Source organism: Protopterus annectens, chromosome 8.part0 (assembly GCF_019279795.1).
Source record: "Protopterus annectens isolate FY-2018-M chromosome 8.part0, PAN1.0, whole genome shotgun sequence".
Classification (NCBI taxonomy): Eukaryota; Metazoa; Chordata; order Ceratodontiformes; family Protopteridae; genus Protopterus; species Protopterus annectens.
The window spans coordinates 128,172,355-128,199,530 of NC_056741.1; the positions used below are offsets into that span (position 1 = coordinate 128,172,355).

General features: G+C 38.8%; 1 protein-coding gene across 1 annotated transcript in view; it reads left to right on the top strand.

The window, feature by feature from the left end:
• The window catches only part of LOC122808673 (CD209 antigen-like protein E), a 1,434,655-nt gene that overhangs the window by 203,551 nt on the left and 1,203,928 nt on the right, over positions 1-27,176 (top strand). Inside the window, exon 4 of the mRNA XM_044079651.1 lies at positions 16,076-16,227. Coding sequence (XP_043935586.1) covers positions 16,076-16,227 — 152 coding nt within the window. The remainder of the gene's footprint in view (positions 1-16,075; positions 16,228-27,176) is intronic.

The following is a 27,176-nucleotide window of genomic DNA, read 5'->3' on the forward strand; positions in this document are numbered from 1 at the left end:
AGTGCTTAAGTTGAACGTTTGTCTAGTTCCAAGGGAAAAATTGAAGAGGAGACTTTGTGGTGCCGGGAAAAGTTTTACCCTAACTAAAACCGGGCAAATATGGTTATTTATAGCAGGGAAATGAAAGAGATAGAAATTAGCCCAAAATGGCCAGTAAACTACTAATTTCTGGGCTGAAACCACTCCTCCATGGACAGACAGGCTGCTCAAAGTTCCCCTCTCTCACAGGTGAACAGAGAACTTCCTTCTATCCAAGTAAGGAATGGGCAAAAACAGGGATTTTAACACAGCCCTGAATTCAGCACTAACCTGAAAACTGGACTATACTAGCTTAGAAAGGCGGGAAACAAGCATATATATATATTTATATATATATATATATATATATATATATATATATATATATATATATATGTCTTTTTTTTAGAAAATAAAGCAGATACACTCAAAAAACACTTTAAATGCACATAAAATTATACTTATTGTTATATATCGCAGATCAGAGTTGTAGTCAATGCCCCAAGTAATAAAGTAGGAAGAAACACAAATACAGTAAAGGCAGATGAATAAAGTACAATTTATATATATATATATATATATATATATATATATATATATATATATATATATATATATATATATAAAAACAATAGAAAACGAACAAACTGATTTAAACAAGTTACCCAATTAACCAGAAAAAAAAGCTCAAAACTGAGCCCTGTTCCAGCAGTCTTCAATCAGACAAATTCTAACTGCACACCCTTGCTTACTAGGGTGCAGGGGAACCTTCTCCAAAAAAGATGGCCTGCATCAGTGCTCAAGTTATACAAACAAAGCTAGATTTTGCAGATCTGAATCTGGTCTATGCTACAGCAACAAGCCGCACCAATTTCAGAAAGAAACAGTTCAAATACGCAGGCACAATAAGCCTGTGACCAGATATTCTCAGCTCAGAAGGGCAGAATCCTGCATTTCCTCCCACAAGAGTGCAGACCACAAACCTTCTTAATGTAGAATAACTGGCCTGAAGCCCAAGTGCTTAAGCCAGAACTAATACACTTTTAGAATAGCAGACACTGGGCCTTCAATCAGCAATTCCCAGCTTAGAAGGATGTAAGCTACCTGTCCTGCCACAACAGTGCAGACCACAAACCTTCTTAATGTAAAACAGCCTGTATGAAGCCCAAGTGCTTAAACTAAAAGACTTAGAATAACAGTTACAATTTAATCAGGCTACTACCAAGCAGTAATAAATGCAGCAGAAAAAATAAAATTGAGTATATTTAAGAAAAGCAAAATAAAGTAGGAGGAAAGACAAATACAGTAAAAGCAAATGAAATTTTTTTGGGCCTTCTCAAATCTACTCACTATATTAAGTAGAGTGAACACTAGACTCAGAATATGATCTCACTGTACTTGGCTAAGTGAGCAAATGAGATGGACCCAGGAGGAGTGTTCTAATACAGACTTACAGGAAGGGCGGGCAATTCCAGAGCCAGCAACACTAATACCAACACAAGAACAGGGAGGCAGGGTAGGAAACTAACTGCAGAGAGACACAGAGCTCACTGTTCAGAAACACACAATTAAGAAACAGAAAAAATGAAAATACAGTACTTTTAAAACTGCAAGTTTGTACTTAACAGAATATTAAAATTCACTACTGCAAGTTTCACTTAGCTTCAGCTTCTAATGCAGATGTTTGTAGCCAAGCAAGTCTCTCAGGAGTTGAGCATAAAAAAAAGATACTGCTGTATGATCATACACCCAACACTAGAGTCCATTGTATTGCATCCGCTAGGGGCAATCCCCCTATAATGTGTCAGACAACAGTGTCAAACAAATAGCAGTGTGCTATTACAACCATTATAAATGAACAGTCCCATGGGACCAGTCTGCCACATTAACAAAAACATTCCACCATTAATGTACTGTACTTCCTCTGTAGGTGTAACAAATCTGGAGATCAATGATGTCATCATTACAGGTCTAAAAAAGGCTTAATGCTGTAATCCCCATTACCCCTAAGTATATTCACACATATGCATCATGCTGTAAACAAAAAGGTTACATACCAGATGGAGTGCAATACTCCTCTGTTGATATGTGCAGATATATAAGGTTTTTCATAATGCATTTACTATGTGAAGAAAGTCTCATACAGACGGGTTCCCCTAGCCAGCTGTTTGCCTTTTTAACATGCTTTTCATTACCAGGTGATTGGCTCTTAACTAATCTGTGGTTCTGAAATACTAATTTTATCCAACACAGCTGATTTCCCTATCATCAGCCAATGACATGCAACCACTAAACAAGATATAAGGCCATCTTTTAGATTAGAAGCCCTTTATGATATGCTGTGCTGGACATTAGTGGAGTCAAGAGAGTACATCATCACACAGGGTTGGCGGGTAGCAGCTACTTTTCACACAGATGTGTGTGTGACAGGCTGCAGCTGCTGCTGCAGGTAATAGGCATAGGTAGAGGGTGTGAACACTTTGGAGGACAAAAAGCTGTAACAGTAACTGTGGGAGCTGTATCAGCCTTATTGTAGAGGCAGAGCCAGAGTGAGGTACCCATTCCACTCCAATTAAGGCACATGTTTAAGGTAAGCAGGTTAGGTAACAGTATCACTAACAGAGTACTAGGCAACATGTTTGATTTGTCCTTGAGCAACATAGGGTGTAAATCTAACATTACGTCAACTATTTGGGCAACTGTCAGATCATGTGTTACCGTCTGGTATTCATTTGGAACAGGTATGCTGGCAGTCCTCATTACTAGCAGGGGCTTCATATGTTTATGTTAGTCATGCAGCTGTGCTAATCTGTAGTGTGATTATGCATTTATTGTGTGCTGCACTCTGATATTAGTGGGCCTCATCTGCATTACCTAAGTTAAAATCCTATGTGAATACATATTAATGCATGATCTGACACTTTATGCACTTATAGTGTTGCTATAGGGATACATGAAATGTGTTCCTATCTGTAGGCTTGTGACTTCCATCAGTGAAAAGCAGAAATTTCATTTGAAATGCATTGTGTGGATAAAGAGAGCATGACTCAGGCATTATTTGCTGACTTCACAATAATGTAATTTAAATGCTACATACCACTGGAGTTGAATGCAGCACTGTGTGTGGCAAAAGTTAGTGTTTGCAAAGCATTTAACAGACTGAGCTACTGAGTCACAGTTGTATCAGGTGTATTTGGCAAGATATAAGTGCAGACATATAGGCTGTGACATACTTTTTTTCCATCCATCATGATGTGCATGGCTTGATATGGATGCATTTTTCCACCAGAGTCCCAGCTGAATGTGTATATTGCCATAAATATTTTAGCAGGTGTATTTTGAAATGTTGCTGATAAAAGTGCACATTGGCCTGCTATTAGAGACCTCACTTACATCCATTATTCCTTGTCTTGCACCAGACTCCAAGTTACACTCCCATTTTTTTCATTACACCTTTTAGCAAGTTTGCACAATGCAGCACGATGTGCAGCTCCACATAAACATGCTTAATGACTTGCAGTTATAAACCACATGACCACGTGTTTTAATCAAGAGCTGCTTGGCGTGGCATGTTGATGCATTGGTCTGCAGGTGCAATGGTCTTGGGTTCAAAATAGGGGTCATGTGTTTATTTTGTATGCATTTATTATCATTTAAAACACATATATCAGTTTAGCTCCAATTAGCTGAGCTTAGTGGTGCTGCACAACACGTGACACCATGCAGCATCATGCAAAAAATCTTTAAAGAAAAGAAAAATGAGGAGATAGGAAAGTGGTGAAGTGGGGTGCAAGCAAGGGGAGAACACAGTCAAAGGCAGGTAGGTATGTGCATTAAGGGTATAGGAAAGAACCATAGCTATCCATTTCCTGTAGAGCAACAACTGTGCACTTTGACAAAATTTGTAGATGAATTTGGAGTCTCACCCCCAGAGAGAGGGGTGAGGACAACATAATTGCATTGTCAAGCCAATTAGACCAAATTACATGTGTCCAGGGGATATGTCTGCGAAATGGAGAGCTATGTATGGGATATTTTGGGGGGGGCAGGTGCCCATTTCTTTTAAGGTGAGAGTGGAATGTTGGGGGAAAGGATATGGGTACATGTGGGGAGGTAAGTTGGGTAGGTGAGGAAGCATTGACAGACAAGACAGCAGACAGGGGTGTTGTATGACACAAGTGGGAGTGAACACCTTGGATGGGGAGGTGTTATGGTATCGCAGTCTCATGTGCCTCCACACAGTAGTAGTGTGAATCAAGTCCCCACCCATGGGACTGTCAGCACTGCTCCATCACTGCCCCTGGGGTGGCAGAGGTGAAAGCTGGGGTCCAGGTGAGTCTGGCCCACCAGTGTGGCCAGCACTTTCTCCATCTATTGCAGGAGGCATCCAAAGCCACAGTACACAATCCTGCACACCAAACCTGGCAGTTTGCCATGGGTGACACCTCCCCCTCACTGCCACTCCCAGAGGGGGGCCCAGCCTCGGCCACTGGGGTGGAACCACCCAACACTGCAGGTAATGCAGGTGCAGCAGAGAGGGCACCAACAGGCTGGGTCCCAGATGTGCTGGGTCCTGGTGCCATGGCCGGTGGAGGCAAGGTAGGTGGATCACCAGGAACTGGCCTACCTTGTCACACAGTAGTAAATTAGTTATAATAATAAGTTAAAGTTAGTAATAACCAATGCTAGTATTTACTTTAATGGAACATAACATTGATTAATCCAAATGCATATTAAGGTATGTTATGTGGAACACAACATTAAATAACATAACAGTAAGTATGTTAACAGCAAAGCAGAATGAAATAACCCATAAGGCCAACAAAACAGCTTAACATTAATACTAAATCATAATAATCGTAATAATAAATAATAATAAATTAAAGAAGATAAGGGGTGGGGAGAGAGAGAAAAGAATACCATTAATGACATTGCAGATGATATTCTTACACAGACTGTTAATACATAGTTCTACAGGTGTGCAACGTCGTTTGTGAGTACAGTGACTACAATTCTTCTATAGATGATGTAGCATGCACATACCTCTCAAGCTGTTAGCATGGGATAGTATGGGACAAGCACTAATGAATGCAGGTACACAGCTACACGAAAGTGTTTCACATAATGTGCCTGTACATGACTACCAAGGTGTTCCACAAATGGATTTGAAAATACATTGCATTCCAGGTTATTATTTATGTGGTAATTATGGACCAGACAGATTGGGCATTTATAATTACATTATGAAAAATCATGACAGTTGAGAGGTATGTTTGTGTACATTAAGAGGATTAAACAGCCATCATGTCTTATTTGTCAGGCATGGGAGTAGTACCCAAAAGTTGTGACTGCAGAGGACTTCTGCAAATAATGTAACAATTGACTGCAGTGACATTAGAACAGACACGTAATTAATACAGTCGTACTGCGATTAATTTGACACATTAGTTATGAAAACACACTCCTGATATATTCTCTATTGGTATTACTGTGTAGAATCAGTGAAGTATACAAATGATATCTGCCCACAAAGTGGGCTAGCTCACTCATATACTTTGTTCCTGTAGTGGGAGGAAAAGAGAGCATTATGTGACTCAAAGTGACCAGAAGACCTTGGACCATACTGTGGGTTGTGCAATACATTTATCAGACAATTTATTTTGCATTCTACAGTTATTACAGTTTTACAGTTGACTGCAGCAACATTAGAACAGGCATGCAATTAATACAGCCCTACTGCAATAATTTTGACACATTAGTTATGAAACCACAGTCCTGCTTTACACTTGTTGGTATTGCTCCATAGAATCTGTGAAGTATGCACATGATATCTGGCCAGAACATGGGATACCTTCTCCTTATTCTTTATTACTGGAGTGGAAGGGATTCAGAGCATTATTTGGGTGAAAGTGTCCTGAATACAGCTTTGAACTGTATTGTGGGTAGTGCAATACATTTATCAAGCAATTACTTTTGAATTCTGTGATATATGTCAGTGTTACAGTTAACTGCAGTGAAAGTAGAATGCACATGCACTGAATACAGTCCAACAGCAGTTAGTTGCAGACATGAGTTATCAAACCACAATCCTGCATTACAATGTATTGCTTACTGTTATTGGTATTGTTTATTGTACTACAGTTTTTATAGTTTATTGCTTATTGCACTACAGTTATCATAAAATATCCGTACTTACCACACTCACGATACATCCTGGCCAGGCACCCGGCATGAGACTGCATGTTGTGAGCCCCCTCAGCTGCAGCTGTTGGAAGAGAAGCACACTATTATGCATATCAATTTTGCACACATTTTAGTAAAGTAGTAGCAGAAATACTTACATATTTGTGGGGCATGCCCATCTCTCACCTCTTGGACTCAGGTGTCCAAGGTTCTGCTCTTCCTTCGCTTCAGATCATCATAGTGGTGATGACACTGCTGACCAGTGTAGGGGGCTAACAGTAGTACTGGTAAGATCCTGGCCAACCAATCCCAGGCCTCAGCTTTACGGTCTGAGCCCCCGTAACCATCCTGCAACAGCCAGACTTCATAGTCCTTACCCAGGACCTGAACAAACACTCTGGTCTCCTGCACACCCCACCTCTGTGCCTGAAAGCACAAATCCTCACCAACACCTCCTGCCATATCAACAAATGGTAAGACTTTGAATGCTGCAAAATTTCCACCTAGTGGACTTCATATAGGCTGTTTTCCCACCCTTACATGTCCTACTGCAACATTCAAAAAAGCACTGCATTGCTTAGCATCATGCAGACCAGTTTAGCATGGTAAAAACTCACACTACTATGTTTTAGTAAAGCTTAGCAATGTGCAAAAAGGAATAGCCATTTCTCATGTTTAAGCAGTGCTTAGCACAGTGCAGCTCTTCCAAATTTAACAATTTCATTTTTTTTTAATTAAGCAAGAAAGTAAATTAAATTTAAAAAAGGTACGACTGAGAGAGACTCAAACCCAGGTCCTACTAAGCTGGAGGTTATGACTCTACCCATGTAGCTTCTGGGATACTATGTAAACTACTATGTTTTCACATAAATTACTAAGCTAGCTGTTGGCATTGCTAAGCAATGTGATGTGCTGCTCAAATGGGTTTAAACATAACCAGAAATAATTAATTACATTTGGTTTCTATTTTTAGATGTCTGGCATATGTCAGCTGTGTATGTGTAAGCACAGTTTGATTCTGCTGTGCTCTGCATCGCGCAAATGGACAATAATTAAAAATAAATGATAAAATACAGTTATAATAAAAAATTACATCCGGTTTCTATTTTTAGATGTTTGGCAGGTTTCAGCTGTGTATGTGTAGGCACAGCTTGGCTCTGGTGCACTCTGTGCCACACCATGAAAATGTACATTAAAAAAAAATAGAAAAAATGTAGTAAATTAAAACACAAAATATTAATTCACATACATTGCAACAGTAGCAGTGTACATTACAAGGATTCTTACCCTCTACATATCATCTGTCCAGGAACTCCCTGGACAATCCACAACCATGGGATAGCCTTTACACTTCTGCCTACATGGATTTAGGTGCCCTGTTACTATGCTTTCCCTTGGCAATATGATATCATTAATATACATGGCACGCTGCCAAGTAGGAACCGTGGTCATGTACACAGTTACATTCCATGTAGGGTCTACACGGACAGCCTACATAGATTTTATTGAATCCTGGGGAAAGTTAATCCCTGTCTATTTTCAAGTGCAACTTAGATTTATAGATGGAAAACAGAAAATTTACCCCAGATCTGCCCCTGTATTACCTATTGGATGGATAAGGCCAATCTATAACAAAATGGAACAGGTTTTTTTGAACACGAAATGAGAAACTGGCTAGGCTTAAAATGGCCCACAAGGTTAGCTGGCCTAGGACTTACCTATGAACCTATAAACCTTAGGCAAAAGGAGGCTGAGGTAATCAGACCCTGGATGTCAACAGGAAGCAGCTCATTAGCAGTTCACAGTCTTAATCCTTATCTTCTGCATTAGCTGTCCAACCAATTGAAAAGATAGTGGGTGTATATATGCCCAACAGATGCAGGCACGTGATTTAATGTTGACAGTATGGATGGCTGAACAGTGGCTATATCGATGGCATGGAATGTCAATACAGGTAAGTGTGGTCATGGGTGAGAGCATGTATGTGTATATTGAGGTATGGTTAGGATGCAAATGAGTGAAGGATGGGTGTTGTGTACAAGGTTGTGCATTTTAGGGTAATGGTTAGGGTTAGAGTTAGGAGATAGATGTAGAACTGTTTATATATATTTTTGAATGTTTGTGGGTCTGAGTCTGTCCTGTATAGTGGCAGTATTATGGGAAGGTTTAAATTAGTCTAAGGTGTGGGGTTAGGCTTGGTGGAAAGGGCAGTGTTAAGGTTGAGGATAGCAGTACCCATTACTAAGGTGGTACAGATGCAGACCATAACAAACTTTCTCCCCCAGAAAGGATGGCAATATAGCCTCTGAAATTCATCTACAGCATTGTCTTAAAGATACAGATTAAGGGTCTACAGTGGTCATCCTGAACCATGATTTTTCTGAACCTAACAGACAGCTTTCAGATCACACCATTACAGACAGCTGACTGAAGATCCAACTTAATAGGACACAAAAATATACAATGGACCTCACTAACTGCTTCCCAAATCACATCTAGGATAAACTAACTGCCCTCACTTGCAGTCAGCCTACACCAGCTGTTTTTACATGCTACCAAAAAATCCATAAGCCTGGAAACTCAGAGAATGCTATTGTGTTAGGCTAAGGAACCAGTACTGAAAGAACTTCTGGGTCCATGGAGAACATTATGGAGCCATTGGTAATTGTAAGGGACATCTGTGTTTAAGACACTACTCATTTCTCCACATTCAGTCAGATTATCATGACTTATCTCCTAAAACTGTTTTATCCACTCTACATAAATATCCCACACAATGATGGTACTGCTGCCCATCTCAAGGACATACAAGAGAAAACAGATCATCGCAACATTACTCAAGATACAGTGGGACAATTTATAGTATTTGTTCTGACACATAATTTTAATTTTAATGGGAAACAGTATGGTCAGACTACAGGCACTGCAATGGGTACCAGAACTGATTCACAGTATGCAAACTAATTCATGGCAAACCTAAAAAAGGAAATTCTCTAACATTGCACACAAAGCAGTTGCATATTTCTATTTTAATGGCAATTTATTCCTAATTTGGATACATAACATTGACTTGTTAGAGGAATTCTACCAGGGGCTGAACAAAATCTACCCAGCTATTAAACGCTCCTTGGTGTACTTTCTCAAGACTAACCTTCCCTGAAGAATGGAATACTACAAACACATGATTTCAGGAAGCAAGCTGACAGGCAGATGTATCTGCACAAAAGCAGTAATCATCCCACTCACACAAAGAAGTCAGCTAATTACAGTCAAGCACTTCAATATTAGCACAATTGTTCAAATGGGACAGACACATGCTTGGCACAACTGAAAGAAGGCGTGCTTTCTGAAGGTCACTCTACCAAGAACTTTGACTGGTATAGACAGAGCAGCAGAACTGCCACAGGAATAGCTGCTCTGGCATAAAGAAAGGAACTCCTGTGAAAGTATCCCACTAGTGACAGCATATCATACTAAACTTAAAAAAGAAACTGTAGGAAATCAAGCAGGACCTGCAACTAATAGAGAGAATGACAAGATAAAAAACATTTTAAGCAATTCCTCTACTGTCATTAAAAAAGCACCACATTTTAAGAGTCTGGTTTTGAGGAGAATAATTAAGAACAAAACAGAGTCCAGAATGTCGTAAAATTCTTCATCTATCCAAGATGTAAAGCATCAACAACTTCATTCAAGAGATATATCAAAGTACAGGGTCCCTTTACATATATTTCTAAGAATGTGTTATCTATCCCAATGCAGGAAATGCCCAGAAACAGGCTATACAGGAGAGACAGTCCAGACACTTGCAGGAAGAATGAATACCCAAAGACACACAATGAAATACAAAATGACTGATAAGCTGGTGGCAGCACATTTCTTTACAGATTTGATCACTCTGGTATCCATGTGCAATACAGTTCTTCAAAATGGACCTACATTCAACTCAAACATGGTCATGTGATGTGTACTTTGTGCACTGTTACACTAAGCTTTCAACTCATTTTCAGAATCATGCAAAAACAGTTAAGAAAAAGTTTTCTTATTATTTTATTACTTACTTGAATTTGTATTCTAAAAACAGATTTTGTTATGATATTTCAATGAAAATATTCCTGTTGTTTTCTTTTTATCATGTGACATGAATTTCCTGTATAGAGGAAGAGCTCTGTGATGCAACAATCTTTTAAATACTGAAGAAGCTTTAAATGAAATGTGTTTATCTACACATTTTCCTGCATTAAATTACATTCATACCTTTACTCTGTGCCAGGTTTAGTGACTTTCTTTGCACCTGCATATCCATATCAGTTAATCTCACTCTCTTTCTGTGTGTGTATATATAAATATATATCTATATATATATATATATATATATATATATATATATATATATATATATATATATATATATATATATCATACCTCTCAACTTGGAAATATCAAAAATCTGGATAAGGGCCATGAAAAATAGGTACAAATCTGTACGCTGATTAACATCTAGTTTGCATTCATAATTACATAACCCCACCCACTCCAATGGAATTGTGGGATACCAACTTTCAAACACAGACTGAAGGACAGACAACCAAAATATGGTACCAGAGTCCCCTGCAGCTATTCCAGTGTCCCATTACCTGGCTATTTTGACCCATTTACCATAAACACTAATGTGTGCATACTGCTTTACTTCTACAATGATTATTTGGATTTTATTTTTACATTTTATATATTGTAGAAGGGACTGATTACCAGAATAAAAGGATTGCATTCATACAAAAACAGAGTGGGAAAGGATATTTCTGTGGAGATAGGAGCCAATGGAATGAATGGATAAATTAAAAGAATGGAAAGCAAAGGAAAGAGAATACAGGTAAATGCAACAATGAAAGTGGGTGACTGCATTAATAGAAATAAGCAGCAAGAAAAGACAGCAGAATAAAAAAATAACTGCAGAAGAACGGAGTATGAAAGGAATGGCACAAAGAGAATGGCAGTGTGTACTGTGTACACGTATAATAAATATTCAATGCTTTAGCAAAAAACAAGGTAAGTGCTTATTACTAAGCAGCAACTAAAGTACATTTATACAAACAACTAACACCAGGTGTGTGTTGAGTATGAGGGTATATTCCTCATTGTAACAAAACACTTCTCCAATCCATAGCCATTTAGTATTCTTCCCTACTTACCAGCTCAACTGAAACTGCACCTCAGTTTCTTATTTTGTGAAAAACTTTGCGGGTTGTCATTTGCTGCTATAGTGGGGCACATAATACAATAATGCCCTCCCAACTCAGGTTGTGAGTCAGTCTATTTATGCACAACGTCTGCCCACTTATCGCCCTACTCCCACTTACTGCCCTACTTCCACTTATCGCCCTACTCCCACTTATTGCCCTACTCATTTCCTTTGTCATGCAGCCAGTATGTATTCTAAGAATACCCTTAGCATGTCTGGTTTGTATTTAAAAATACTGATGCCATATGCAGTTACAGGTCTATACCTATACCAGAGAATCAAATTATTGGTGTGAGTAACCATGGCAGCATGCTGAGCATTCACTATGCAACTTCCTTCTTCCAATAAGCAACAGTACTTGGGATACATGACGCAAAAAATCAGTAGTGCAAGTACAAAAAGATAAAATCAGTACAACCAGTGTGTTAAAATCCAAACGAGAAGCCCATAATCACAAGAAAAGCTAACAGTATCATTATGTCTAAATAGCAGACAGCTGTCGTATTTTGAATGATTTAATCAACATTTATTTAGTGCAAACTATGTTCAAGTATACCAAATATGTATGTCACTATGTAAAACCACCCAAATAATACAGTTTCATAAAGTGATTATTAACTATCACAAGCAAGAAAACAAGATAGAAAAGTCCAATAATAAAATAAGACAAAATTATGTTTCAGATTAGAACACTTTATGGCCAGTTTCACTAACACTATCTTTCCTTGAACCATAATCAGTTTGCCACAGTCATTATTATTTGATCTTCGCTATATTGCTTTTTATACTTTTTGTGGCTGTCAGTAGCTGGAAGCATTAATGAAGGAATCAAGTCTCAACTTCAGGTTAAAATCTTAAGCAGCAAGTTAGAACAAATCGCTGTAACAACCCACGTGGAACATAGCTGTTCGGTGTTACAGACCAAAAGATTTATTTGACTGTTTACAAACAGTGTTCTTCAAATCTGATTAGTTCCACTGACCCATTTATTATTAATACTCCAGGCTGATTTCTGAAAATGTGCAAATCATAATAACTCCTGTTCCTCTTCTCTAACCAGCTAGTCAGCCAACAGCTAGATATATTCCCTAATGTTCTTTCCAAAGCCACTGAACTTTTTTAACTGGTTAAAAGTCAACACACACGCACACTTCCTTCAATATGTTAAGCATAGTAAATACACTTCCGCAAAAACGTTGCGTTAAGCAAGTGAAAATGCTATACCTGCACTCTATTAAGCTAACTCCATGCAGATAACTCTGCTGTGCAACAGTACTAAATCCAGCAGAAAACAGCCCAGCACTCAAACACACAGCTGCAGTGATGGCGGGATCGTTTCTGCAAAAACGTTAAGCAGATAGCTAATTCAAATTAGAGACGGCATTGTTTCCTTCAATATGTTAACTTATTAAGCTGTCTGTTAAGCAGATAGCAAATACGTTAAAGAGTTTACACCTAGTGAAAATGCTATACCTGCACTCCATTAAGCAGATAACTTGTTTCCCATCCTCTTCACCATCAAAATATCTAAAAGTTCACCAGGAGAAAACAGCCCAGCAGCAGCACTCATTTCCATGCCCGTAGATCCATTCACACACACACCATTTCCTTCAGTATATTAAGCAGACAGCAAATAGACCTAGTGAAGCCCTATAAGCAGATAGCCAACTCAAACTGCAAACACACAGCTGCAGTGACGGGATCATTTCCGCACATACGAAGCAAAAACTTTAACCAGATAACAGCTAACTCAAATTAGTGACAGGATCATTTCCTTCAATATGTTAACTTGTTAAGCAGATGCAGAATGCAGATAGCAAATACGTTAAGGAGTTCCTTAAGCAGTTAACTTCACCTAGTGAAAATGCTATCTATACCTGCACTCCATTAAGCAGTTAACTTGTTTCCTTCCCAGCAAACTGAATCAATTCTGTGCAGATAACTCTGCTGTGCAACAGTACTAAATCCAGTAGAAAACATCATTTCCATACTCTTCACCATCAGAATACCTAAAAGTTCTCCAACAGCACTCGTTTCGTGCTCGCAGATCCATTCAAAACAGCAGCTGGAAATGCATGCACGTGAACCCTTGAGCTCAATTCCGGCAGGCTGATGGAGCTGATGTCATTGGGCACATGATGACGTCAGCTCAAAAGTGCAAAAAGAAAAAAAATTTAAAAAACAGCTGCATAATGCTGAAAAAAAATCAGAAATGTAGGGGTGCCACTTGGGAATCATGGCACCCCATTATTTGGACCCCAAAACTCAGAAAAAAATGAGTAATTCGGTACGGTTGGGAGGTATGATATATATATATATATATATGTGTGTGTGTGTGTGTGTGTGTGTGTGTGTGTGTGTGTGTGTGTGTGTGTGTGCGCACGTGTAGGTATGTATGCATATAAATACATATAAACATGATATATCTTTGTCTATCTCTCTGTCTAATCTGTACCTATCCATCTCTACATCTATACATATCTATATCTATCTGTCTATATTGTCTATATATATATATATATATATATATATATATATATATATATATATATATATATATATCTTTCTATATATTTTATATAAATATATATATATATATATATATATATATATATATATATATATATGTATGTATATTCATCTTACTGAATAGAAATATCCTGAAATTCATTAATACTGAAAGCAAAATCCTGCTGAAGCTTTCTAATGTTGAAATCAGATTACCTACTAATATCCTACAGGTACTGTATACATATATATCAGGATACAGAGAGTCAATAATTTATTTATTTATTTACATTTGTTGACCAGGAATGTCCGACTGGATGTAGGTCCATTTTCAGTGGAGGCCTGGGGAGAAAAGCTCCACAGTTAAAATAAACAGACAGTAGTTACATTGGATTACATAGCGATTAACAATTTAACATAGCAATTACTTACAACATAATTACAGATGAAGAACATAGTACATCAGTAGACAACTAGAATCTACTAATAAATAATGTCAGTCTTCTTGTTATTGAAACTTTGAAGCAAACGTTACCTTGAATCCTGCAGGGAGGGCAAATCCATATCTCTTCACATATTGGGGGATGGGAGTAGGTATTTTTATTTCAACTTTTTTAACATTTCAGCATTTTTGATAGTTCAACATTGCACGTTCAATATTATGACAGACTGCCTTTCACTAAGTTGACATAGAACCTGCATATTATTATAGCAGAAATGTTCAAAAGATAAAAATGACAAATATAAATCCTGTTGAAGATTTGCATTCCCAAAACCTCTAAACAAAACTTATAAATGATCTCAAAAAGAAGACAGTTTCCTTTTACAATATTTAATTTACAACCCATGTGTAACACTACAACCAAATTTGTAGTAGCATTACAGAAAGGATTTTTGTAAAGTGAAGTGTATAGTTAGACTTAACGGCAGGGTTAGGATTAATACATTTTTCTAAGTTAGGTAAGGGGAGCTCATTGTAACATTATACAAGACAGCTCTGACACACACACAGACACACACACGCACGCACACGCACACACGCGCATGCACGCACACGCACACACACACACACACACACACACACACACGCACACACACACACAAATGCATGCACACAGACACACACACACACACACACACACACACACACACACACACACACACACACACACACACACACACACGCACACACGCATTGTGGCATTACAGGACTGTTGACCCTATGGAACACTGTACCTTTGTGTAAGATAGGAATAAATGGGAATCACCTGACTTATGAGATATTTCAGACCCATTACCCTGTTAAAGGTCAAATGTTCTAACCTCTTTGTGATGAGAAGAAGCCAGAAAGAGTATAAATGGAGCAGCAAGACAAGTCAAATGGTGTTCCTGAAGGGCAGAGTTCAGAATGAGATCCCTGAAGCCACGAGTGATGATGAATGATGTAATTTTATGTTATGCCTTGCAGAACTGTTTTATTGATTTGTTGGAAATAGCTATTGGAATGAATAACAAGGCTCTCTGTTTCATAAGTGCTATTTTGTTTTGCAGGATCTACTGCTCTACATCGAAAGAACACCTGTTCGAAAAAGAGCAGCAGACCCACACGTCAGTGAAAGTTTACAAGTGAACTTTCGCTGAAGTCTATTTCCCCAAGCGACCAAAAAAAAAACACTAAAACATGTTTGCCCCCCCTGCACCCCCCCATGTGGGGGACTGTGCCCCCCACCCCCACTACTTAAATATACCAACTACGAGATCACACTACAGTGGGGAAAAGGGAATATTCCCATTCTGCACTGTAGTGTGACTGCCGAAGTCAATGTTCGAACTTTCACTACTTCGAACAAGTGGACTTGGTGAAGTGAGTACGAAGTAGTGAAATTTCGAACAACTGCATGGATCCCGTTTTGCAATATAGAAAGGCTGTGTTAACACGCATTTTGTTTTGTCATTCTCATTTATTTGTCAAGAAGCTGATCTTTTCATTATATCTGTAAATAAATGTGCTTGTGATAGGATATCTATTGTTAGCAGAGTTGAAATCACTGAATTACAAACTCTATGTTCATGTTTTGTATTACGGATAGGTATTAACCTGCTTGTGTTTATTACTCTTTTCAGGACTGCAGGGCAAGTGTTGCCCTCCAGGATGGGACTTCCTTAGCCCCAGCTGTTACTATTTTACAACAAGTTCTGAAAATTGGTTTAATGCCCAAACCCACTGTGCAAGTTTGTCATCAGATTTAGTGGTGATCAAAGGTGCAGAGGAACAGGTGAGAGAAGCAACATTTTTTCATATGTTTAATCGGTCTGTACATTTTTTTTTCATTTAATCAGGCTATGAAACTGCCATTTCCACATTAAAAGTATAAAGTGCATTAATGTCAACTTGAAAAGATAACCAAATTAGTTATAGAGAGGAATGTATAGAAAGAATGACTGATTAGATAGATACATAGATAGATAGATAGATAGATAGATAGATAGATAGATAGATAGATAGATAGATAGATAGATAGATAGATAGATAGATAGATAGATAGATAGATAGATCGATAGATCGATAGATAGATAGATAGATAGATAGATAGATAGATAGATAGATAGATAGATAGATAGATAGATAGACAGATAGATAGATAAATAGATAGACAGATAGACAGATAGACAGATAGATAGATAGGTAGATAGACTGGTAATACTGTAGTCCAGTGGCACAATCACATTAAAAAGGACACCAGCAAGTGCATGGAACTTTAGCATCTTATCATAGGATCACAGGAGATTACTAGGTGATCAACCCAGAAGTCATTTTAAGTCTTATTATTTCATCCCAATGTTATACCACAGAAATGCTAGTCAATATCCAAGATTGCATTTAGTGATGACTGCCCATGTCCAGGATGGATGTAGGCTCCATCCCCAGTAAGAATTTCTGGTGCTCCATCCACTTGTCCAGGTTCCTCTTGAACAGTGTCATAGAAGTGTTCTGTTTCACATGAATTGGTAGCCTGTTCCAAAGATGTGGCAGTTGTTGGGAAATAAATCTGCCCCTCCAGGATGTCCTATTTATGTTGCAGGCCATATATAAGTCCCTAGAATGGGTATCCCTAGTCCTGTTTGATTTATGGATATGCAGCAAGTTTATTAGGTTTGGGTCGTGGACTGCTGTGTAGGCCAGGTGTAAGTGTAAGTCTCCCCTAAGAAGTCTATATGATATGGAGTATAGTGACAGGGACTTTAATCAGTCTGTGTAAGGCGCATGCTGCAGCCCTTTGGTCTTCTCTGTTAGAAACCTCTGAGGTCTCTCTAATTGCTACAGGTGCATAGTACGGTACTTGCCCAATGGGGTGTTATACTCAATTATGGGCTGGATAATTGCTGAGAATTGGGGGTTATAACGTCTTTTGCTCTCAAATGTATTTTCGTTGATTTGATAGTGTGACAGGACATTGTTTGTGCTGAAGAGAATGATGATGCATTTCTTTGAATTCATTTTGAGACTATGATTAATACACCACTCGATGGTCTGCACGAGACCCTCCTGGAGTACACATGACATCATTTGGAGATTCAATGATTGCATCTAGTTTGCAGTCATATGCAGTCAGCCCATACCCCTCATTTTTTACCTGAACGTCTGAGAAGTATATACCAAACAGGAGGGAGCCCAGCACTGACCCCTGTGGCACCCCACTGGTAACATGTCTGCTGGTTGATGTGGAGTCAGCAATTTTAATAGTGTGTGTCCAGTTTATAAGCCAGTTGGCCACCCATCTTACAATGAAAGAATCACGGAGGACACAAACAGAAAGACAGGACTTTACCTTAAGAACAACGTAGTATTGTTTTATTAAATGTCAGAGAAAAAAGTTGCATAGAAAAAGGTATACAAAATAAAAAAAACTCATACATTATAACCACTTATTATCATCTCAAAGATATCTGGTAGTTCAGGGCACCTTGGTGATGCTCACAGGAGACCAAGATTTTTCTCCATTTCTTTTGAAGAAAACACTGGGAGTCTTTGCTGGGGAACTCAGATAAGAGCCCCAAGTATATGGTAGATGCCTGTCATTGTCTCAAAAGGACAGTTACTGAGGCCACTGACATCACATATGTTGTCTATTTGGTAGTGTTTATCTGCTGCCTTCAGCAGGTAGCCACTTTACTGTTTTTTTTTTTATTTTTCATATGTGCTTCTCGGCTGCACAATGTTTAGCAGCAGCAGTGATGGTGATATGGCTCAGTAGGTAATGGACTTGCCCTTCAAATAGGGCAGCACTTAAGGTTTGAGTTTATTGCTAGAGCAGGTACTCGCCATCCATTTACATTATACATAGTGCACTGTATCATTTGAGGGAGGTACAAGACCTGGTTCCATGCATATGAGACCCCTCTGTGGCCACACTTGACTCATTCTGAGGTACATGCATACCAGAAATAGGTAATTTATATTGTGCATAGGGCATCAGTAATCTGAACTCATGCACACATACATATATATCTATATCTAGATATATCTATATATCTATGCATATCTCTCTCTCTCTCTCTCTCTCTATATATATATATATATATATATATATATATATATATATATACATATATATATTTCCCCTTCAGAAGGTCGAATGGCTGAAATCTCGAAATGCATATGGCCAAAGCCATATGCTCGAATTCAGAAGCTCGACCTTCTGAAACGGAAAAAAAAAAGAAAAACAAAAAAAGCATTTCTGAAGGGGGGCTAGACCCCCCCTGCACCCCCCCACACTACTTATTTAATTATACCAACTCCGAGATCACACTACAGCAAAGAAAGGGAAATCTCCCATTCTGAACTGTATGCCGATCCCCATTCAGAAGGTCGAGCTTCTGAAATTTCGAGCATATGGTCTCAGCCATCTGCATTTCGAGATTCCTGCCATTTGACCTTCTGAAGGGGAACTCTATATATATATATATATATATATATATATATATATATATATATATATATATATATATAAAACAGAAGAGTGTTTGAAGTAGTAGTTTCAATGCACACATTGACTGTACCTTAACAAGGGTGGGTTTGCCTTCATTTAGCTACTGCTGACACCATACATCTCAAACTGTCCAGATTTTCACACAATGCCTAGATTTTTGCCTTGTATTTTCAATCTGTTCTTCATAAAATTTGTGGTCCTCTGGCCAATCATTGAGGACTGAATCAATAAATAATGACATACATTTGAGTTTCTGACTTCAAAATCTTCAGAAAATGCATACTAACACAAACCCTTTTATTCTATCAGCTTACTAAGGTTATAAAAGCAATAATTAAAATCTGTACTTATTTTATGGGTCATTGTCCCCCCATTGTTTTAGGCTTTGTCCAGATTTGTTTCACTAAGAGGTCGAGTAGTATGGCTGCATCAGTGGTTCAACAGGTAGTACACTTGCCTTTCATGGCTCATTGTGGATAGGGTCAGTGTTCTTTTCTCACATCTGGTGCTTTCTTTCCATATCCAAGCAACACATTTTTTACATGATGGAGAGGGGGATACAGAGATTACAAAAAGCAAGTTACTTGTACTACCATTTGCACTCTATGCTTGTTATAGTCCACAATGTTTTTACCAGTGTAACGCACTTATGTGTTTGGTACTAAATTGTATGCATGCATTTTTCTCCCCCACTCTCTTTGTCACTATCCCTTCTGTACAGTACATTTTATTTATGTTTTTTTTCTTTCTTTCCATTTATTTTCCTTTGTTATACAGACATGTCCACAGCACCACTTGTGGCCCTACCATGGAACAGCATTCCATACTGTCAGGGCTGATTCACAGGAAAAAAGTACAGAATAGGATGCTTTTAGGCCTGCAATTACTACTCTGATGAAGCTTAACTAACCAGAACTGTTGTTGTTCCCATTAATGGCTCTGAAAGTAGTGTGGACCTATTCATATGCTAGAACCAGCTAGCTGAGATGGTCATAAGGTTGGAGGACTTGATGCCTAGATGGACATATCAGATACCTGTAAAGACTCTTTTTGAGGCTGTTAGAGTCATGCCCCTGCCCGGACTAACACCACCATCACAGCCAGGGCCCAGTGTTTAGAGTGCTTAAGGTGGAATGTGATCCCCCACTGGGTCTTTCATGGCACAGTAATACTGTTGGCTATATAGGTTTATAGGTTCATAGGTAGGTGCTAGGCTATCTGCCTGAGGGCATTTATAAGCCTAGTCACAGTGTGCTGGCTTTTGCCACCCCATTGATTAATTAACTGATCTTCTGTCAAACAGAGCCAGTGAAGTGATCCCAGGGGTGTATTTTCTGTTACCCATCCACTTGTCAAGGTTTCTCTTGAAGAGTGTTAATGAGAGGCTCTGCCTGATGTAATTTGGAATTTTGTTCCAAAGCATGGGCAGTTTCTGTGACAGGAATCTATCCCTCCAGCATGTTCTATTTATTGTTGTGGCAAGGTTTCGCTCAATAGAGTACATGGCTCGTGGTGACTTGGATTTCTTTAGGTGGAGCATGCCCATCAATTCTGAGTTGGACATGGGCTTTGTAAGTCTGGCAGAGATCACCTCTGAGTAAGCGATATGCCACGGAGTACAGCCAGAGTTTTTTCAGTTGGGCTGCATAGGACATATGTTTGAGGCCAGTAATCCTCTTGGTGAGGTACTTTTGCGGTCTTTCCAGCTGTTGGAAGTGTCTTGTGAGGTACATCCCAAATGGGGCATTGCACTCTATGATGGGTCTAATGAGTGATGAGTAGAGGGGCACTATAACCTCTTTATTTCTAGATGTGAACCCTTTAGTAATTAGATGGGCCACATAGAAGGATTTCCTAACTACTTTAGCAATATGATTGTCAGAGGAGAGATTACTACCTACCTGGGTCCCCAGATCTCTTATTACCTCTTCTGTATTAAGGGGGCTACCACCTATGTGGTAATCCCTGGGTGTTTTGTTTTTCCCAAATGGGATGACTATGCATTTTTGGGCATTTAGCTTGAGGCCATGACTTTATCACCAGGTGTCCATCTCAGTAAGGCCCTTTTGGAGGATGTCTGTGTCAGCTGGAGAGTCAATTATGGCTCCCAGTTTGCAGTCATCGGCAAACTTGGTTAGCCATAGTCTTTCTGTGTTTGCCTGTACTTCTGAGAAGTACATGCTGAACAGTAGGGGTCCTAGGACCGAGCCTTGCGGGACACCACTTGTGACTGGTTTAGAGTCGGACCTGGAGCCCGCTATTCTTACTGTGTGAGTTCTGTCTGTAAGTCAGTTGGCAACCCATCTTGTGACGTAGGGGTTTATGTTCAGGCTGGGGAGTTTTTCTGTAATACCCAAGTGGGGAATGGTGTTGAAAGCCTTGGCAAGGTCAAGGTAGGCTGTGTGAACCACCTTTCCCTCGTCTATGACCTTGGTGACTGTCTCAAAGAAGTCAACCAGGTTTAGTAGGCATGATCTGCCCTTAAGAATGCTGAAGTGGGTTGGGTCAAGTGTTTGGAGGTTCCCAATGACTTTGTTAATGAGTTCCATAGCCTTGCAGATCAGGCTAGTCAGGCTTATGGGGCGATAGTTACCAGGGTCAGTTGTAGCCCCTCCTTTGTGGAGATGAATAACCATTGCTGTGTGCCATTCTATGGGCACGTAGCCTGTGGAGAGGCTGAGGTTAAACAGTGTGTTTAGGTGTGGGGTTAGTTCATTCTGTAGTTCATGCAGGACGCAGCCTGGGACACAATCTGGTCTCATTGACGCTGTGTTTTTGGCTTTTGAAAGGGCTGGTTTCACCTATGCGTCTGTGATTTTGGGGACACTACACTTTTCCGGTAGTGTTGTGGGCCCTTTTGGAGGTGAGAGGGGGGTGAAGTTTGCACTGAATCTATCTGCCAGGATGTTGACAATATCAGTAGGTTCAATATATTTTGTGCTATTTTGCACTAGTTCAGTGCATATCTGCGAGTTGCCACTTAGATTCTTAACATAGCTAAAGAAGGCATTGTGGTTATCTTTTGAATCCTTGGCTATTTTTCTTTCTAAGTTAGACTTGGATGATTTCATGAGGGTCCTTAGTTTCTTACTGATACTGATTAGGGATGTCTTTCCTCCTTGGGATTTGCTTTTTTCTGAATTAGTTTCCTCCTTTATTGTATATCCTGTTTATTGCAGGGGTCCACCAAACTGGTTTCCTTCTCTTACAGGACTGAGTCTTGGTTTTGCTAGGGATGACATGATCCATTCATCCTTGTAGGTGCTCATAGAGTGCATTTGTAAAGGTTTCTGCATCTTGGGCAGCATTATCCTTTAGCGTGGGGGCTGTGAAACTTACCACCTCTGTCTTAAGTAAGGTGAAGTTTGCTTTAGAAAAGTTTTTTACTGTGGTTTCCTTAGTTGGGGGTGGTGGTGGGGTGTGGGCATCCAGAGTGATTAGTTTATGGTCTGATCTAACCAGTGATGGGTTGACCTCTGGTGTGGAGCACCTGTCGCCCATGTTGGTGATGACCAGGTCTGATGTTTTCACCTTTGGTAGGGGATTTTACCAGCTGATCCAGGGCGTTTGTGTTGATGAATTCCAGGAAGCGCTGGGTCTGGGAATTTGTACTCGAGTAGTTTTCCTAGTGAATGGTAGGGTAATTGAAATCACCCAATATCAGGCTGGGCTACATTATCAGAGAGCTTTTCCATGTCTCTTTTCATGTAGTCCAGGGAGGTACGTCTCAGGTCATTCATACCAACATGAACAATGACAGAGTCATGTTTGTACTTGTTCTGGAGTGACCTGAGTGCTTGTGTTATGTGGCGGATTCTGGCTCCCGACAGGCAGCTTACAGTAACCTTCTGCTTGTCCAGCCTAGTGAGTGGGACATCAGTGTGCCTGACTATGGAGTCACCTATTACTAGTGTGTTAGGTATGTTATTTCACCTTAAGGGCTGATGAATATGGATACACCCCCTCCTTTTGTGTTTCAGTCCATGTTCTGTGGCCAAAACGTGTGGCATGAGTTGTAGCCCGGTAGTGCTGGGGTGCTCTCTGGAGCCTTGAACCAGGTTTCAGTTACTGCACAGATGTCGACGTTCTCCACTGTCATTATGCGGCACACTGATTTTGTGTTTTATGTGTTGTCTGGTTTGTGATGGGAAGTGCAGGTTGTTTGGGTGTCTGCTTTGGAGGTCTCTGATGCTTTTGCAGGTTTTTATTTAGAGCCTCCGAGTATGATTTTGTGTAGTTATGTGTATTTTTTGCTAGTGCTGTTTTAGTAGGTCTGCGTGCGGCTGGAGCTGTGCTGCAAGTGTTAGCCTTCTCGTCTTGACTGTCTGTTCCAGTCTTGGGTGGAGACAGCTTAGCTTCCAGTTTGGCTGTATAATTGCATCTCTCGCATATGTTACTGTTTTGTTGTAGGAGAAGAGGGTTGTCTGTGTACATGAGGCAGTTGTAACATTGCCTCAGAATACCCAGATTCACCAGCTAAACTGGAGAGTGCACCTGAAGATGCCCTTTGGTCGTTCCTGAATGGTAGGGTGAGCTGCTTAATCGCTTGGTTGGTGAAGGATGAATAAAGAGCCTTGCCTTGCTGGGCAATCAGTGTCAGGGTATATTAGTGCTTGCTATTAGGTCTGAGCAAGTGCTGGGCTGTAAGATGCTTTTTGAGTACTTAGGTTGAGAGTTAGACTAGTTTCAAGGGAGAAACTGAAGAGGTGACTTAGAGGAGCCTAGTGCTGTGCTGTGTCATGCTGCATTAAGTAGCATTTCCATGTAGCTAATGTCTTCAGATGACTAAAGAGGTTTCAGAATTGTGTCTGGCTTCAGCATTTGGCAGGAGCATCTCCAGGATTGTAAGGCTTTTATTCTTGCTGGTGCCTGGATTCCTGTGGTGTTGGCGATCTCTGATCTGTGACTAGTGACTGGCAGCCTTTATGAGACTGCTGTTGTGTATGTTGGGAATCAGCATTTAACCTGCCTCAATGAGCTCATCTTCCTGATCTTGGCCACTACAGTGAGACAGTTGTAATAGGACTTGGCTGTTGATGCACCAGCATCAGCTTTGGGGCTTTTGGGCTACAATGGGGCATCCGGCTACTACTAGTGTCTCTCTGATTTTTGCAGCCTTTTGCTCTAGATTTAACTGAGTTTGTAACTCCTGATGTCATGGCTTGCTGTAGCTTTGTGATGACTATTTGAGGCTTGCTGGAGTGGACTGGATCAACATGGAAATTTTGTTTCTGTTTTCATCATTGAACTGCTGCAGGCATTTCTTGGCTGCTGTGAGTCTGCTTGCCATGGCCATAAGAAGAGAATGGGAGACAACTGATTTTATTTCATTTTTAAACTGATTTTCCTTGAAACTTAAAACCAAATGTATCCTTGATTTTCCTTGGACACTTGCCATGTGACTGTTGTCTTTTTTTAAGTAACCAACTGAAATAATTAGTAAACAGAGAGTTAATATTTGTAACTCTCTTTTGAATCTTGTTTACTTATCTGACTTTTTGTTTCAGTTAATTTAAATCTTACTTTGGAAGCTAGAACACTATAGACTTTTCAGTCATACTTCCTTTTTAGCTTACAGATACTTACTGCATTAACTCTACCCATATTTCTGGAACTTTCAGTGGCTCAAATCAGTTTTCTTGGAATCTTGTCATATGAGTTCTTTAAGTCTAGGAATACCCAGTTGGACTTTTTCATCATCTCTAACTTCTTCTCCGCTATTTTTCTCACTGCAGGCATTAGGTCAGATGTGCTAGTTCCCGATCTGAATCTGAACTGCTCATCTCCCATCTTGCTTTCTACAACAGTGAACTCTTGGTTAACTGGCACCCATGTGAATTGGTAGATGCCAGATAACTATAGTTTCTGGTGGCTTGAGAGTTACTAATTAAATTAGGCCTGACTAATACTGTGCCCTATACTCTTTGTTTGGTTTGACTTGTTCTTAGGTTGGAGAGAAAGGGATCTTATTCCTATCTTCCTTTGTAAAACTCTAAAACTCTAAAAATGTAAGGTATGTTTCTGCCAGGGGGGAAACAGAAAGTGAAACACATGAAAATTGTACTGTATTTCTTCAATTTCTTTTCTGGTTGCTAGAGAGTTTTGGTTGCTTGAATTCCAGTTAACTGAAAGTTTACTGTACTCTGCATATTTGTATTTGTTTATCAATCACCATGTCCAGAACATTCATGCAGTGTGACAGGAGACTGATACCTCTAAGCTGCCAATAGTTGTGAATGCCCCATTTGTTCTTGTACACTGGAAGTAGAATGCTTATTCTCCTGTCATCTGGGGTACACCTTTCACTCCATACTGCTATGAGTACCCTTAGAAGCCATTTCTTCCCCAATTCATCCAAAACCTTGATCATCTCTGCCGTGACCTCATATGAGCCTGCTGCTTTCTCTGACTTAATTTACCTTAGTGCTGTTCTTACTTCTTCCACTTTCATCCTAGTTTGTGTCGGAGGCAGGGCAGCTTCATTCAGAAGTTGCTGGAAGTACGCCTTCCATTTTTTTACTCAAATGTTTTTTATTGTTTTTTCATAAAAATTTATCATATAAATTATTAGTACATTGTTTAATGAATGAAACAAAATTACTAACTATATACAATATTTACATCTGGCCCAGAGATTAATTATAGAGTTATACAATCAAATCAAAATAATGCCATTAAAAAAAAAAAAAAAAAAAAAAAAAAGAACAAATTTTTCTCTTTTCTCCAGCAATTATGAAGAGTCTGAGTTCACGTTCAATGTCTCAATAAGTGATAATATGTTGTCCCATGCATTATTATTCCAAGTTTTTGGAGATATTCTTAGTTCTTTTACTTTAGTTTCCATCTTCGCAGTTTCCTTCAATAGTGATAAAAATTCTTCAAAGGATGGTTGAGAAGTGAATTTCCATTTTCTAGAAATATGTTTTCTAGCATTCGCTAGTATATTCCATAGCAAGTAGAGATTATTGTTATTCATTTCTAAGTTCTCATTGACATTCAACAAAAATAGAGATCTAGAAACTACAAATTTAGCTGAAAATATGGCTTGTAAAAAATTACTAATATCTTCCCAAAATTTTGTGACTTTGGTACAATCGTAAAAAAATATGTATCCAATCTGCTTTGCATGTTTGTAAACATCTCCAGCCTATGGTATTATTGGAAGTATTACATTTTGCTAGTTTGGTGTGTAAAAAGCTCTATGCAGAAATTTCCATGGGTAAATTCTCCAGAATTGCATATTGGATGTTAATTTAATAGAATTTAGTATTTTAGTTTTATTTTCCATAGATAAATGTATTGAATGTCCTTTAGTAATATGATTCCAACATTTCTGATTGGTTTTAATTTTGTAGTTTATTAAAATGTTATATAATTTCGATGTTAAGTTTTCCCAATTCTGATTGTTATATATTAAATCAAATAGATGCTTTATAAATTTAGGACTATCTCTAAAAGAAGAGTTATTGATCATTCTGCATAGATCTTGTGAACATAATAATACACTTTGGAGTATAAGCAGATCTGATGAGAAGAGATTATATGCTTTTATTATGTACTGGTTATCAATAACCTTTTAATTGTTGATGCATTGTTGCCAACAAATGAAGTTTTTCACTTCCCAATTAACGAATGCCATCCTATGAATTTTGTTTTGAATTTTTTTTTTGTGGTACTAAAAGGATATAAGAGATCCAACCATAGCTTTATGTCTAAGTTAGAAATTACTAATCTTCTAAATGTGCTATACATGTCATTTAAAAATCCTAGTTTAGTAGGTTTTATTAAATTATATTGAAGACCAGTGCATAAGATGTGCCATGATTTATTAGTCTTATTATCTAACATTAGATTCTTAAAAATGGAGTTTTCATTTAAATAGATGACAGTATGTAAGGTTTTCCAACTAGAAGAATAATTAGGGTCTTCCCAATTTATAATGATTCTAGTGATGGAGGCTTTAATGTAAGTTTCAACATCTGGAAAGTTAATCTCTCCTTGTTTCCAGGCTGTAATGTGATGAGAGAGCACTATTCTGTTTTTATTGGGATACCAAAGAAAATTTAATAATAATGTATTTATTTCTTTTATAAATCTCTTATCTGGCATTACAGGAATTGCTTGTGCAGTGTATAACATTTTTGGCAGTAATATCATCTTTATTAATTGTAATATATCCTCAAATGTTAAGTTTATTTTATTCCATTTTACTACATTAGATTTTATTGTGTTTA